General features: G+C 49.9%; 1 protein-coding gene across 10 annotated transcripts in view; it reads right to left on the minus strand.

Moving 5' to 3' along the window:
- The window catches only part of LOC133354742 (guanine nucleotide exchange factor VAV2-like), a 222670-nt gene extending 209284 nt beyond the window's left edge, over window positions 1-13386 (minus strand). For all 10 annotated transcript variants that reach the window (XM_061571820.1, XM_061571817.1, XM_061571816.1 and 7 more), the window contains exon 1: window positions 13186-13386. In XM_061571820.1, the coding sequence (XP_061427804.1) occupies window positions 13186-13386 (201 nt within the window). The remainder of the gene's footprint in view (window positions 1-13185) is intronic.
- Between the last annotated feature and the right edge of the window lie 381 nt (window positions 13387-13767).

Consider the following 13767-nt stretch of genomic DNA (forward strand, 5'->3'; position numbering starts at 1 on the left):
GGTTTCACATTTCCAGAGTGTGGGTTTAGGGGGCGGTGAGAGTGTACGATGGGTTAGGGGGGGGGCGGGATGTCTTTGGTTGATAGGTTCGGGCAATCCGACAGTAACAGTGAAAAGGTGCAGCCCTGCAACGTCTTGCTCACACCGCCGCTAGCGGAAGGGCTTCTATCAGAGGCAGGTCTGGAGAGCCCCTCTGGAGGGTGGTTTGGCCTGCTCAGTTATCAACCGCGGACAATCAAACGGTCATCAAAAGAGTCACAGCTAACGGTAAAGGCGCAGCAATGCAAGGACCTGCTCACTCCACTGCAGACAGAAGGGCCTCCGCTGAAGGGAGATCGAGAAAGCCCCACGAGAGGTTACTTTGGCCTACTCTTCCACGTGGGCCAGGCATCTTAAAATAGCGCGGGAGATCCCACACCTAGCCACACAGTGCACGACCTGTCGATCGACTAACTGTAGCGTACCCATTTATGCTGCGGGGTGGACAGATGGAGGTGGGGGGGGGGAGCAATTTGTGAAAGTGCACGGTCGTTCAAACTGCCGCGCCGAGAGATCAAAATGTAACCGGCGACGTCTGGGCCACAAATCCATGAGTGCTGCGAACCTTGACCTCACAGCAGCACCTGCAGATAGTGTTTTGTGGCAACATGCTTCTATTGGATCAACCAATTCCTGAGATAAATATAATACACAACATGAATATCCACTTACGCTCCGAGGACATTGGTACAATGTCAAAAAAATATATTATTGGAAGGGAATGACGAAAGCAGGTTTTTATTCATTTATCATTCGACAGCAGACGTCTGAGTGGTTATTGCTGGCCGCTACTACAGCCATCGTTTAAGTTTATTAATTTGGACTTGCTCTGCATTGCTCCATACATTATTCAGCCTCTTCTACTGTGCAGCACAACTTTGTGGCCATTAATGGGAAGACAATTACCTTTGCATGCACGCGTGGCTGCACCTGGTCAGTGGTTAAGTTTGTATTTTACAGCCTGCTAGTTGCGAGAAGCTCTTTGCCAGACTGTGGCTCAACAGCACGCCCAACGCATCCATCTCATCCGCGTTTGCACAATAAAGCAAATTTCCATCATCACATTCATTACGCCGGGCACGGGCAACATCACGCGGCGGGGTTTTGCGACTGACCTCCAAACCGCACGGCCGTGTTGTAACTGTGGTTCGTGACAAAAAAAAAGTCAAAGTCACATCCATAAGCACTGCCAGCGGTGCTCATATCCCATTGACGTCCCCGAGCCAGCGGTGGAAAATTTCACATTCCCATGGTGGGGGTGAGAAAGTCTACGGAGCAGGGGTAGCGGCCAACCTGTTACAGGGGCCAAACAGTACCCACGAGTTCTGCAGGGAGCCGAGTCCACGCTGTGTATAAGTGTGTGTATAGTGACGGTTTTCGGAACAGCACGAGAGACACTCATGATTACTTGCTACGTCTGTGATAGCACGTGCTACGTTACATGCCCCTTCGGTGGAGCCGCTTGTGGTGCATTAGAGAGCCGCGTGCGGCTTCGGGAGACGCCGATTGGCCACCGGCTGCTATAGAACAACCACTGTTGTTGATTTTCCCAAAAGTGGGAGGCATTTTATCGACCGGGAATAATGATGGGCTGAGTCAAGCCACACCCGTGGGTAGTTTGGTCTACTCTTCCATTCTGGTCAGATGGAGAATGCCGTACTGCTGTGGTGTAATGGTTCGCACACTGGACTTGAAATCCAGAGGTTGCCAGTTCAGTCTTCTAGGTGTGGCAGATGAAGCGATGGGCAAATCCCTGAGTCCTCCCCTGTCTCTGTCTCCCCAGCGGTATATATGTGCACAACACAGTACGTGGATTGGCTACGTCGCGTGTGATGGGGTAAAGTGTGAGTACTCCGACGTCTTCAAAGATGTCTGTTCAGCGTGGAAGAGTCGGCTAAATATTCTCAATCGTAAAAAAATGTTTAATGTTAATAAATACATGGGTTTGATGAAACAAAGTAGTTGTACTTACGTGCCCGTACTTAATTTGTGTTTCGGTGATTTGCCTTCTAAACAAAATCTGACCCAAAAATCTGACCCTGAGAAAGGGCACCTCGCACCTCCACGAGGCAGAGGCAGGCCCGTCAGGGCCAGCAAGGCCTTCTCTGCTGGCCTAGAGATTGTCAGAATCAGAAAATTTTATATTTTTTAAAATTTCCAATTCTTTTTTCTCCTGTTGACGATTGCTGGTGTTGCGATCGAAACGTCGTAGTTTTTTGGTTAATTTGTTATTTTCTTTGAACCTATCTACGCGACTTTACCGAACGACCCAAAAATATGAATTCCTGCAGTCACGAAAGCTTGAAATCAAGATTTAATGCTAGATGTATTTTACAAAGTTCGTTCCCATCAGTCTTTCGACGTCATTTCATTGCTACTCTCTCCCTCAGTTGCGCTGCTTCCAGTGCAGCTCATAAATTTGAGCTTTTATCCAATCAGATTTTCCACCTGTGCCGTCTTCACCTCTCCGGGTGAAAAATCTACCCAGAGGCCTTCAGAATGTCGAGTGAATCCCCTCTGCTGTTGAAGCAAATGGGGACGATGTTGTTGATCGTCATATTCTTTAACCAATCAGATGTCGAGTTTGCCATGTTGGGCGTATTCTTTGACACGCCGGAGCCTTCTAGCTGGCCGAGCCGCCTACGTTAGCCCTGTTCGTGTGGCGTGATCGGAGGGCCAGTTAGCTAACTGAAATAAAACTAACTTGCACGTAACGTACCATCATCTATCATTTATTTAAACTTTCTTTCGTGACGTTTAGATTTTTAGATGTAGTGCTTTCGATTTTTAGTTTTTTGTTTTGTATGTGGGGAAGCCTGTTAAATCCTGATTGTGTTATTTGTGTTTTACTGCATTTTTGCTTGCTTGGTGGTCGTATGAGTAAATGTGACTGGTTGTTCTTGATTTGAAGCTTTCGTGACTGCAGGAATCCATACTCTTTGGTTCTTTCGGTAAAGTCACTTAGGTATGTCCTTTGCATTGCACTCTCATGCCTTTGGATTGCACTCTCATGCTCACATGTCCCTTGCATTGTACCCTTTGGGTTACACTCATGCCTTTGGATTGCACCACTCTTCGATTTCACATTAACATGCTAATCTCTCACATTAACATAGCCACTTCCGTACCCTCGTCGAGGAGGCCGCTTTCCTATCGTACAGTTGTATGCTATTTTCTCACGTTAACATCACTAGCCCCGGCCACTTCTTTATGACCCTTGGGTTACACTCATTTCAAACCTTTTAAAACAGTCTGCCTCGGCAGCAGACCATGCTTTCCCACCTGATGAAGGATGCTTGTGTTGCGCCCGAAACGTCGTGATCTATTTTATTTTATACCCACGTGATTTTACCGAATAAATCAAAGAATATGACTGGTTGTTGTGAGTTTGTCATTGTTTCTTTGGTAATGACATTGATTTGGGCTATGCGATGTCTATTTGTGATGAAGCATCCTGTCATACTGCGTCATAGTGGTACATCCTTGATGGTTTCAGTCACCATGTATTCACGTCTCTACAATTAGTGTATTGTAACTCTCATCGGTGTTGAGCCTCGTGTTAAATCTCTTTATTCCACTCGATAAAGGTTACTGTCACTGTGAATATGGGGTGATTACGTCAAATGACAACAGCCTATAGCCCTAGTGTCATGATGAGGTTATTCAAAGGCGGTTTAATTGCACTGAAGGCCTTAGTGTAAAATACACGGCCCGCCACTGGAGGCCCTTCAACCGACAGCAGCGTGAGCCGGCAATTTCAGGGCTGCACCTTTAACCTCACTATGTGTACTCAAAAGTCTCAACTGAGCATAATAGGCGGCGCTTATCTCCATTGGCAGCTTTGATGCGGAGGCGAAAGTCCCAAGTGTTGGTCTCAGATGCCACGATGCTCTCCATGCAAATGGTAACCTCTAAAAATACATTGTTTCCGCATTGGGACTTCTTCAAGGTCCTTTGCAGACCAGTTATAGGGGTTAAAACCAGTTCTGGTCTGTGCATGGCGCGCATTGTAATGGAACGAAAGCTGAAAACATCCTTGTCGTTGTAGAGTGCGCGTTGTAAATTTCAGATCCATCGCTACCCAGAGATAACTATGACAAATAAAACAACCCCAAGACTGTTAACCGTGCCTGTGTGCTACCGCAGACTCAGCATCACCAAATAATTCAGTATTAACTCGAGGGTGACGGGAAAGCCGCGTGGTGCGGCGATGGACGCAGCAGCGAGCGGGTCCGGGGAGAATTGTCACCGGCGGACGTACACCCGAACAAAAAAAACTAAACAAGAAGACAATCTTCATCACGTGATGTCCATTCACACGAAGCGCTGCACAAAGTACAAATGATGTAGGGTAGGCTCAGGTGATGAGCGTTCAAAAGGCGTTAAACGCATTATCTATTCAACGTGAATTTTTCAAAGTTATCCAGGAATGGCGTTTGTCAGGTTGGTGCCAAGGACATTTCCTGGTTCTGTCGGGGCCTCCACGTTCAACAACATGCAAATTCCGCCCCGTAAGCTCACGAGACAGGAAACGCGTGCCGCTGGGGCAAGAGACATTTCTCGTCACACCGCTGCGATCGTGTGAGGGCCTCTATGAGAGAGAGAGCCCTACTATGGACCCCCCCCCCCCCCCTAGAGGTTATTTTGTCCACTCTGCCACACTGGCCAGACGAACTGTTGGAGTTCGCGGTGTCTCTCTGCAACGTGGGCCACGTGGATTTTTCTCTGGGGTCCTCCGGTTTTTCTCTCCACTTTTAGAATCAACGTCTCACGTTTAAGCGTATAATGGCTGCTGCTATAAATTGCCACGTGACGATAAGCCACTTCGTTGCGCTATCATTTGTGGCCAGGTCGCCGCTGAAAAAGAGCTACATAGCTCAGTGGAGCCTTACCTGGTAAAATAAAAAGTTTAGTACTTGGAAGAAGCGGTCACAACCTACAATTATTGTTTCGTGCTCATTTTTTTACATATGTTATTGTTTTAATTGGCTTCGAAGTTTTATGTTTCATTAAGAATACCCTAGTGCCCAAGGTAATACATGGTGGGTGGACGAAAGTCTGGCACTTTTAACATCTAAACTGAAAACGAATTTCTTTAGAACTGCTCTTTGTGTTTAGTTTGTTGTCCTTCCCTCCCCCGCACCTCCGACTAGCATGGTTGCCTACATATGGTGCGAAAGAAATTCACCATCCCGTAAACACAAGAATCGTAGTCTCAATAAACCAGGACTGCCAAAAGATTTTCAGACGCCTGGGACAAAACACCAGATGAGGCCTCCTCTGAGCCCCCCCCCACTGCCCTCGGATCTGAGGCCCAGGGCAAGATGTCTCACCTGCACCCCTCCTCCCCCCTCCTCCGAGGCTGCATTGGGATACCTGACCATTTCTATTAGGGAGTGTTGGGCTACTACACCACGTGGAGTCCCCGCATTAATTCCAAGCGTACGTAGGGCAGAACAACACAAAATCTCCAGACTGATAACACCCAAGAATCCCTCCGTGCATACCGCCTTCTTGTCCTGGCCCAACTCGCAGCTGGCTTGGTATTTCACAAGCAGACTCCCATCCAAGCAGGAGCCAGTTTCGACCCGGCTTTGCTTACGAGACCTGGCGCAATCAGGCGCACTCAGTGTGATGCGATCGCACAGTCCGCCGCATTTGTCGCACGCAGGTTACTCTCGTGCCGTGCGCGGTTAGGAAGCTGCGCGCACACACCACACAGCGCTGCTGTGCCATGCTGGGACCCACTTTCTGACCTTTCCAGCATCCTCGTAATCATCCTAAGTGGCATCACAACAGCGCCACAGCACGGATTACGGCTGATGGGCGGTGGGGGAGAAATGATTCTTAAACTCGTGAAACATTAACGAGCCGTTTTGGTTAACACGGGCAGCATCCAGCTTGCAAGCACAAGGTGGCAATGCAGCCTGCCAACATTATTAATGCAGATGCCACTTTCCAACCTGGGAGCCCCCAACCTTGCCATCCCAAATAACAGGTCTAGAGATGCGCACGTGAACACGTGCATATATGCACCATATATATGCGTGTTCACGTGCAGAAAAGCAAGCTTCACCCCCCCCCCCACCCCGAAACATTGGGGTAATTTGATTATTTTTTAAATGTCCGTTATAATCAAGGAGAAGACAGTAATGCTACGGAGGACAGCAGTCTTGCGTAAGAATGTTACGAACGCGCCGCTGTACAACGGAAAGAGGCTGCGCTGCGGAAGATGATTCTTAATGGCCGGCGGCATCTTCTCTCCTCTGGGTTGGTCCCTGTGACGCTACGGAGAAATCCCTTCTTCAGGAAGGTGACGTCCAAAAACTCGACCATGAATCACGTCTCCCGGAAGACGAGTGCATGTACCGGATTAAAATACATGCTGACCCCCACCCAAAATCATCTTTAAAATACAGGAGGAAAAAAAGTGCATCAGAGAGAATACGGTCGATGGGTGCTTGGCTGTGCATGAGACGTCGGTGAATTAGAGAAAATAGTGGCGGCTAGCGGTGGTGCAGCGGTTAGCGCTACGCTGCGCTATGAACCCGGCGACCCGAGTTCTATTCCCGCTCACGGCCAACACCGGTGACGGTTATCTAAACCTCAAATGAGTACCTGGTGCGATGTGTACAAATATTGCCACTGGGGAGACAAAGGCGGCCGGGCGTGATGCTGGCCACCCACCCCTTCGTGTGCCGTGCCGGCCTTCAATTTTGCGCTCGCTAACAGCACTTGCCCCAACAGTCTGTTAAAGGCTATACGGTGGATCTTTGTCTTTGTTAGAGAACATATGCCGCAGGTCAATGAGGTAATTCAAAGTCTTGAGAAAAGTGAGTGGGGCTTGGGCAGGAGATGTCACTAGAATGGAGGATGGCCGTTGGAGGGTTCAAGAAGAGGAACGAAGTGGACAGCCAAGGGACGAAACTCGTCCCGAGGTCACACCAAGGAGGATGGAGCGATGGAATCAGTTCGCGTGCAGGTGGCTGGGTAGATTTTCACGTCGCAGGATCGTCGCGAGAGGCGGTGCGGCGGCTTGGGGGAGGCTTCATCCAGCAGTGGAATGACCACGGCCGGTGACGATGATGACAATGAGCAGTCTGAGAGCTCAAGAGGCAACAGCTCTTGCAGGACAAGTCACGAGCTGAGCGGTATCTGTCGCAGGCAGGGTTAACAAAACAACACGGTGTGCCGGGAGGCTCCGGTTCGTCTGTGTTTAGCCCGGCGCAGCGCCTCGCTCTCAGCCACGAGCCAAACGGCAACACAGGAAGTCGAATCTCCTCAAACTAAGAGCTCCCAGCATGCAGTGGTGGTGCCAGCCCATTTGGGAGCCCCTGGCATAAATTGTTTTTGGCAGCCCCCTCTTACGGTTGATACAACTCCCGCTGAGAGGACAGAAGATAATACAAACAAGAGGTTAAGAGATGCGGTGCGGTGAGAGAAAAGTAGTGAAGTATGAACCAAAGACTGAGATGCAGTGAGATGAGAGACATACAGATGAGACAGCCATGCTGCGAAATGACAGATGCAGACTAGAGATGTAGTTGCTGAATTACAAACGATACGGGGATGGGAGAGATTAATTTGGGTTTTATGTTGATTAGCTTGTTATAATGCATTGAAGGGCCACAGGACAGACCCAGCAATACAATTAGACCTCACATTTGAGGCGCCCAATGTTTTCATGAATTCAGGGCCCCCCTCGCTTTCCTTGAGCCTCTTGGGGCCACTCCGCCCTCGCTTACTTTGCTTCTGCCTCATGTGGCAACTGCCTACGCGGAGCGATATTGCCAGATCAGTCACAGCCGTACGAACCGCAGCGCGCCCACGTCGCCTGCTCGCTCTCTTCCTCCTCCTCCTCCTCGCCTTGCTGATATATTATTTTCAGAGAGATTTGCTCCGTGGGAAATGTACATTTCTTATTATTTGAATAATTTATGGAGACACAATGAAAGTAGGAGGGGGGTAGTGGGCGGGGGGGGACGGCGGTTGGCAGGAAGAGCGCTTAAGAAGCAGCGAAATCCTAAGCACGGTCCCAAATGTATTATTTTAAGTAAGTATATGGTTTATCAATGCCAGCTCTCTCTCTCCCCATCATTCTTCCCCACCTCCCCGCCCCGCTCCCGCTCCATCTCCCTGGCCCGTCCTTCTCTGCTCCTGCCTTCCCTCTCTCGTAGAAATGCAAATTCCGCGGGTGAGCATTAAGTGCGGCTGCGAAGAGCGATGGACCGCAGCGTCTCCGTATGGACCGCGACGGCGATGCCATTGACGACGCTCGACTGCTCGGTTTCATATCCCGTTCTCCCGATCGCTTGCAGATTTGCCCATACGTTACGTGTACACGCAGAGCCCTCCTGTCAACCTCCGCCACGCACCATGCAGATCGTGGAGGTTGCACGGCCACGCTTTGCCACGCTCGTCAATGCGGGTTGCAGCAGGAGGTGAGAATACAGTTGGCAGCATAGAAGTACAGCACAACAACGGGCTTTGTTGCACTGCCCTCGAATGACAATGCGGCCCTGCAGCCTATAGCTCCAGTTTTATGCATGGTGGTTGCACAGCCAAGCACTACGCAGGCTGAACCCTACCTAGTTTATGAATGCTGTTGAGCTCTGCAAGTGCATACCAGGTCAATTATTACAAAATTAAATACAGATTCATAAACAATTTCTAACGAGTAAAAATGTTCGACTTCTGCTCAGCAGCAAGGATCTATGGTGAGATGTGTTATCTAAAATGGCACAAGCAATGCTTACCTTGCCTAGGAGTATGCTACGTATGTGTTATTTACATTGCTAATGGTCCAGATTAACGCCGGAGTGGCAGCCAAAGCAATGGAAATGCGTCCGAGAGGACGTCCAACGTTGAGATGGAGCAACGGCATCAGTTCGTGCGCAAGTGCTCGGTGGACTATTGCATTGCAGGATCGTGGCGAGTGACGGGTGGAGGCCTTCGTCCAGCAGTGGATGGCTGATGACAATGACATTATGCGCTACACTTGTAACCATCACAGTGTCCACAACAACACTGATTTGAAGGAAGAAAAAATGAAATAAACCCACCCCAAATGTGCATTATTTATTCAGTGCAGCGTCGTCAGTTCATGCATAATCCTCCCAATCCACGGACGCGATTAAATTGCAAAAGAGCACAGGTGCACATCCATTTGCTACAGCGGAGGCTAATTGGTCACGAAGAGACACAAGGAAATTAATGGGTCTGCAAAGCTGTGTCGGAGGCAGCGCACATTGTTATGCCAAACCGTACTCTTCATCTGTGTTCAGGAATCATTTAAAAGCTTTCGATAGATGCACGGGCCCATGTACCGACCCAGATGATCAATAACAGTCATCCCTACAGAGACCCGAATGACCAACCGCATCATAGCTTACTATGTCCACCATCGTGTTATTTAATTCGCTGCAATTGTGAGCAGGGTGGCTGCCGTTTAACAAGATGGGTTTGAATTTGAGGGGTGGCAAGAACTTGCAGTTACTAAGTCGCAAATCTGACTCTCGCTGGGGACAGTTTTTAAGGACAATAATTGGAAAAGTCGGATTTGCGAACATCTATTGAAAATTCGAGTTGCGCCATGCCCAGTTGGTCAAGCGGATATGTGATGGTCGGATAAGCAACATTTGACTTTACATTGCACGGGTCAGAGCGGGTTAAATTGTTCAAGCCTTGCCCTGAAGAGAAAAAACAATCTCCAAACCTACAAGCAGAATTCATACTGGAATCAAAAATTCCTCGGGACGGGTAGGAAGGGCTTTGCGAGAAACTGTAAGGCATCCCTTTTGATGGCATGTGAGACCCGATTGTTGTGGGTCGTTGTTAACAAGGCTAAGAAGAGGCTTTGCTCTCGGCTCCGCAAGGAGGGCACTTTTCAGAAGTGGCGTTAACGCTCTACGACAGGTGAAGAGGGAGGAGGCGTAGTGTGGGAACAGGCGTAACCCGGATTCCCCGTGTCAGTGTGGGACATCTCAGGTGGCGTAGCGCGGTTGGCATGGGTCCTGGTGCGGGGAATGACACTTGGCCCTCCCCCAGTCGAATATTCCCCCTCTTGTAGCTGAGCACCTCGGGCCAGTGGGCCCTGGTGCGGTTGCACCGCCTGTGCGCTCAAAGGCCCCGCACACGACACGACCCAGGCGGCAAGGCGGGCGGCGACCACCATCGTAACGCTCGCACCGGCGCGTCCGCTCGCGCCATCGACCGTGCGCGTCACGCGTCGCGTCGACTACAAGCCCCGTCTTCACCGCCACCACCACTGGCCCTGGTCCACCCTGCTCTGTCTGTGGTGACCCCGGCAATGCAGCAAACAGCACGGGCACAGACATCACGGCGACGAGACCTCAAAGCGAAAGACACGATGCAGAGTGGACAGGAACTTGCAGCGATGTCCTGGAAGTCCTGATTTGAGTACGTTTAGCGGGCGGGGACGTAAAAATCAACATTAAGCAGCGTCGATCTGCGTTTATGTGTGCCGTCATAAAAAATTAACGGTTTCACCAGCGGCACAGCGTGGTTGGCATAGGCCAGGGGTCGGCAACCAAAATAACAAGAAGAGCCATTTCTTTCCAATTCGGTACAAAATTCAGTATTTCAAGAGCCGCAATGCATCTGAGTACATACTGTACTCACGTACATATCGTCAAGAAGCAGCCCGTAAAGAGCCGCATGCGGCTCCGGAGCCGTAGGTTGCCGACCCCTGGCATAGGCCCTGGCGCACGGAATAAAATCGCCCCCCCCCATCCCGCCCCCTCCCCTCTCCCCTCTCCGTAGCCCCCCCGCGCTTTGGCCCCTCCAACCCACGGGGCCCAGGGCAGTTGCACCGCCCTGCACCAGGGAGAGTTACGCCGTTGCATCATTGCGAAAGAGTGTACCTGCAGCATACGGTCTAAAGAGCGTATCAGCCAGGCTCGTGTTTCATTTCCTGGTGAGATAGGCGAGGGGGTTTTTGTTATATTTTGTCGCATGCGTGTCAGCGAACGCACGGGCTGCATTCTGCAGTGACGCGGGGTGGGGGGGTTATTGCTACAGATAACAAAGGAGCAGCCTTCTTGCGAATTGTCTTCGGGTGGCCCACAGGTGAAATGAGGAAACTCGGCCACGCAAACAGGCACGCGGGCTATCTCGTATACCCCCCACTCCCACTTCCCCCCGTGGACATATTCACCATTTGCTTTGGGGACAATTGCTCTGACAGCACTTTTAGACGAGAGGAGCCATCAATCAGCCCAACTTTAGTTATTTCTATCACTTAGAAATGTTCCTAAATTTGACAGTGACGGAGGCTCACGGTGATCGGACGTTTATCAACGATGGCTTCTGTACGTCACAGGAGCTTATTGCTTGCAAATCGACAGATGGTATGCGGACTTAGTCGATATGAAGAGATGGTAGGTTATACAGCCCCGCGGCCAATGCAAATACAATGTGCAACTTCTCGGCACTATCCCTACCAATGTGCATGAGCGGCAAGTCTTAAGGTCACTTGCCAAAATACACCATCTGCTCGCGAGGGCATTAAAGACAAACCCTGTGGCATCTTTTCCAAACAAACAGCAATGTGTGTTGTTGGTATAAGCCAATTATTAAATCTGACAATTACCCACACCCCAATAACAAAGCCCTTTCAAAAAGCTGTGGGTTAGCCTACAAATCAAAATAAACAGTTTAACTTGACAGCAGTATTTGCACAATTATACGACGTGTATTCTTTCTAGATTTGAAGCTTTCGTGACTGCAAGGATTCATACTCTTTGGCTTTTTCGGTAAAGACACGTAGGTAAACATTTAAATAAATGAAAACAACTAAATTAAATCACGCGTTTCGGGCACAACACAAGCGTCCGTCATCAGGTGGGAAAGCATGGTCTGCTGCTGATGTAGACTGTTTTAATTTTATTTTATTTTTTACCGACGTGACTTTACCGAAAAACCAAAGAAGACGTGCATTCTTTCGTGCGTAATTTATGCGGCAACCCTGTATTGGTTCGAAATCCAGCTGATGGCTTCACGAGACGGCGAATGAGGCAGTTAATGTATTGCACAGTCAGAACAATTGGACAACTGTGGCAGGATAGATTCCAACCCCACTAGGTACGATGAACTGTTGGCTCAATTGTTGGTAGCGATTACCTATTAAGGTCAGAATGGCAGACTTTGAGATTTATTTGGTGTGCCCAGCCCCATCACATGTGCCATCCCTCCCATGCCATCTGCCAATGTTAGGCACACCACATCATGTACTCATTTCTGATCGAGTCAACCTACAGGAGGCTCAGGTCAGGTTTAAACACTGAATTACCAATGTGTTTGGACTGCTGACCATCATGGCCAGGACCTTAACCGGGGTGGCTGAGCTTGTAAGACAAATACACACAGACAGACGCAACACCTGAGTGTTTGCCACTGAGAAGTACTGGTGATATAATCAGAAAATGTGTGCCAGGATAGGTGTACATTGAAGCCACACGCAGGTCCGATTGGAGGGTCACAGGACAGACCCATGGCAATTACATCTCCTGCAATGCCAACCGTGCCAAGTCCTATTTTAATAATTCACCAAACGACTGCCAGAAAATAACACGCACATCGATACAATAACATCCCCAAGTTTCCGATTTAAGCGTATGAACAATAAACTCAAAAGCGCTATTCTGGAAGCATACACGCACGGGTGTGTGTGTCAGTGTGTGTATATACAAAAGGATATACACACAGACCCTTGGGCACAGCCGCTGGCACCCAACGCCAAATGATAACGGGCGCTGCTGCAGACGAACGCTGTGGTCGTTGCGTGGCCAGTACCACGCCCGGCCGCTTTTGTGAACACACAGCGCCAAGGTACTATATATATAACTCATTAAAGGCCGAGATAGAACACAAGTTCTCGACACAACTCAGGTAGCGCACGGTTCGTCGCCCAAGGCGCTGAACCACCGCGAACACAGCCCAACTGCACGTTGCCCCGCACCTCCCATTAATTCGCACGGTTGGCTGCGTACGGTGCGAAAGAAGTGCAACATACATAGAGGATTTGCTCGCCGTTACGTTGTTTATTTCTTCTTATCGCAGAGCCTTTTGGCTTGCGCAGAATTCCGGCTTCGCGTGGCCGCGTAAAACCCAACTCGGTCCGCTCACCTGTGACATCTGCGGGCGGAGGTTGATCTCCTTGAGGTTGATGGACTCCGGGTTGAGGTTGTGGAGCAGCTGGCAAAGTAAGACTCCATCTCTGAGCGCTTGGGCCAGATCGAAGACCTCGTCGGAGCGGGTGACTCGATGGCTCACGGGAAGGACCTTGCAGTCGATCAGCCATCGGCAGCATTGCCTCCACTCCTCCATGCTGGCCAGCGTGCGATGATGCTGATGATGGTTGTTGGTGGTGCTGGTGGAGTAGGAGGGGATGGAGATGTAGGGAACGAGGGAGGCTGGCAGGGGGGGGGGGGTTATTGATGGGATGAGTTAAGAAATGTTTAACGGATGATGACGCGAAACTGCGATTCCCGTTCGTCTGCACCACACCCGAGCCCCCTTTCGACGCAGTTAATTAGTGGAAGTCTTCTTCTCGCGTTTGTTGAGGGGGATCTTGCGTCTGTCGACAGTGCGCGTTGCAGATTGAGTGTTGGTGTTCAGCGTTGAGCTTCCGGTCAGTCTTGCGGGGCGAGTAAGATTCTGTGTCAGTGCGGTTGAGTGCAGCGCAGCAAGTGGGACCGCGAAATGTTT

This window comes from Lethenteron reissneri, chromosome 48 (genome assembly GCF_015708825.2).
Source record: "Lethenteron reissneri isolate LAM-NWPU_2019-01 chromosome 48, ASM1570882v1, whole genome shotgun sequence".
Classification (NCBI taxonomy): Eukaryota; Metazoa; Chordata; class Hyperoartia; order Petromyzontiformes; family Petromyzontidae; genus Lethenteron; species Lethenteron reissneri.